The sequence below is a fragment of the Gossypium raimondii genome, chromosome 7 (genome assembly GCF_025698545.1).
Source record: "Gossypium raimondii isolate GPD5lz chromosome 7, ASM2569854v1, whole genome shotgun sequence".
NCBI classification, from domain to species: Eukaryota; Viridiplantae; Streptophyta; class Magnoliopsida; order Malvales; family Malvaceae; genus Gossypium; species Gossypium raimondii.
In genome coordinates this window covers 2174850-2177911 of record NC_068571.1, presented here as the reverse complement: position 1 = coordinate 2177911, position 3062 = coordinate 2174850, and the positions used below count along the sequence as shown (strand labels likewise).

General features: G+C 39.6%; 1 protein-coding gene across 1 annotated transcript; it reads right to left on the bottom strand.

The window, feature by feature from the left end:
• Positions 1–1176: 1176 nt before the first annotated feature.
• LOC105784851 (uncharacterized) lies at positions 1177–2394 on the bottom strand. Its single transcript, XM_012610773.1, has 3 exons — positions 1956–2394; positions 1490–1856; positions 1177–1414 (listed from the first exon to the last, which is right to left on the bottom strand). Exons 1-3 carry the CDS (start codon positions 2392–2394, stop codon positions 1177–1179), a joined length of 1044 nt encoding a protein of 347 aa, XP_012466227.1.
• Positions 2395–3062: the final 668 nt, after the last annotated feature.

Genomic DNA, 3062 nt, shown 5'->3' with positions numbered 1-3062 from the left:
GAATCTTTTCCATTTGTTCTTTCATTTGATCTTGCATTTCCTTTTGAATGCGCTCAAGCTTTTCCAATCTTTGATCCATAATTTTGATTTCAAGACGGTGCAGTAGCGGTGCTTGGTTGATGAATTTTCTTTGGTTTCAGATTAAGCAAGCACAATTTTAACCAATTAAAACCTCTTCTTAATAGTCTTGAATGCATATGATGTCATGTAACGCAAATGCATGAAATGAATGCAAAAAGAGCGTCGATTCTGATCCAATTTCCTTTAGAAAACTTTATTGATAAACAAAATTCTTTACATAAAATGAATTACAAGTATGGCTTTGCCCTAATACTCAAAGCTTTTACTTCCTTCAACAGTGAAGCTAACTCCTGCCCTCGATCTGATTCCAGTTCATACTTTACGCTTAACACGTCAGCCTGAATTGCCATTATTTGCAAATGATCAGCTGCCTCCCGAATCTGAGCAATAGCCTTGCCCATAATGTAATCTCTGTTCTGAATTTGATTCTGTGAATGATAAAGTTGCTCCCTCCAATGCTCCTCATTTCCTTCCAAGGATTCGATCCGTTGTCTACAGCCTTGTAATGCGTACTCCAATTCTTCTATCTTCTTTTTCATTTCTTCAATCTTGCACAGACTTGTCTTTAATTCCACTACAGAATTACGACTTCTATACGCAGTAAGAGATATCTCGAGTTTTGCTATTCTAGCTTTTAAGTCCGCTTGATAGTTTTGAGTCTCTAACACCTGCCGTTCTAAGGTCTCTTTCTGAACTTGAGACTCCCGGGACTTTCTTTCCCACCGATTGGCTTTGTTTCTTTCTTCCTGGATCTCCTGTCGCCACTGCTCTGAAGTCTTTCCCAGCCAAGCAGTTCTCATTGATACTCGTAGCCTTTTGTAGTCTGTCTTTAAGCTATCCAGATCCTCCTCTACTTTATTCTTCCCCTTCTTTAATTTTTCAGCTTCTAACTTTTGGACGTCAACGTCTAGCCTCAAATGCATCTTCTCTTCTTCCAACCGCTCTATTTTATTTTCAAGTTCTAAATTCCTCTTTTCAAAATCTTGTTTTATAATCTCCAACTCTGATGGGATCACTTGTAGGTACTCTTCCATTGGTCGAACACCCTCCAAGTTTAACTCCGGAATGTTATCATTAATTCTTTTACGTCGCCACTCACCGGACTCTGGAGTTGTCACTCACAGCTAGCATTTTCATCCTGTGAACCTGATTCCAAGCCTGAGAAATTTCTTTCACCTTTTTCTTGTAATTATCTCCTCGGTACGAGAACTCACATTGAGCTAAACCATATGTTGCCTGCACAAACTGTCTTGAATTATATTGCCTTAGGACCAGTAAAGGTGCATACCCAACGGCTCCCCAAATCCCAAGCAACGAAACCCAGTCAAAACTTCTACAACGGTAGAGAATTCCATCAGGAATCAACCAAGCAGCTCTCCACTCCACATCATCCTCTTGAAGATTTTACAGAATTGCTATCCAATTTTCTTCTGATATGTCGTCCCTTCTTGGCATAGCCACTATCTCTTTTAACGGGGAGTAATGCCCAGAGAAAACCCGATACGAAACTTTGTCGACCTTCCAGAAATGACTATGGAACCAAGCTATCAACAATTGCGTACAACCTATAAATCTTCCTTCACCAGCTCGCCTACATGCATTCAAAGATCTAAACGTTTCAGCCAAAATTGCAGGAACAGGCGTGACCCTTTTACCCAACCGATCAAAAAGATCTGAAACCGCTTCGTCAACATGCCCCAAAGCTTTAGGGAAAATCACTAACCCGTAGATACTCAAAGCAAACACATCAACCTTCTTTTTCCCATCAGGATGTTCTAGGATCAAGTCTCGCAAATTTTTCCATAGGATACATTTACACTCGCCCTTCTGTTTGATCCTGGCCGTGATCTATTGTTCGCTCATTCTGGTAATACTCATTAATTTCTTCCAAAATGCTGGGACATAAGCGGCTCTGGAATATACTTTATCAACCTGAAGCCTAGGGCAGTATAGTAAAGCTGTATATTTCTCCACTGTGGGCACCAAATCTACGTTCCCAAACGTAAAACAGCTATATGCAGGATTCCAATATTGAGCGAGAGCGCGAAACAGTCTTTCATCCACCTTAATGTTAAGTAAGTACGGCAAGTCCCCATAATTAGTGTAGAACAACTGCTTGGTTTCATCATTCCACCGATCCCAAATCTCATTTAACTCCTGAAGGCTATTTTGCGTCACACTAATACGAGTGTAGTCCCAAAGCTCTGACACATATCCCTTAGCTAAACTGTCTCCTTTCTCCAATTGCACATTCTCTAACCATATATGGACAATGGCGTTATCCTCCACTTTATCAAGAAATTCGTTTGCCATGATGGTTTTCTAATTTAGTAACTGAACTTGAATCGACACTCTTTGAAATATGCAGTGGCATGCAACAATATCAACAAAACATAAACAAGTTAGTACAACACAAAAACAAAATTCAAAGTAAGTATAAGAAACACAATCATCTATCTGGGCAATCACGAGAGATTGGAATAGTTCTAACTAGGTTGAGCTTCTAAGTCCACTATATGGGGTTTGGTTCTAAAGCTGAGGTATCCGAACCAGTAGATTCCTCGATCCTCACCCATTATAGGCTCATACAGACCGAGTTCGGTTCAGGGGAATACATTTTCCTATGGCTGCACGGAGATGAAAATCTCATGAAGACATAGGTACGGATGTATCTTGAAAGTGATTCACTATCCTGCACATAGGTGAAAACCTCACGAAGGAGTAGCTTCTCACTCCCACTTAAAAGGACAAGACTAAACAGTCTTACGCAATATGATGCCAAGGTATAAAACAGTAATCATACAAAAAAATGCAAAGAAAGGATCGTAATTTTTCAAATTAAATTTTTAATTTTCGACGATAAGACAGAAAACAATCAATTTTTCGGCTTGACTCTCCTATGGTCCCCAGTGGAGTCGCCAAGCTGTCGAAACCATTTTTTTATTTATCTTTTTTTTTTAAAAAGAGTCAACTTTAAGGTA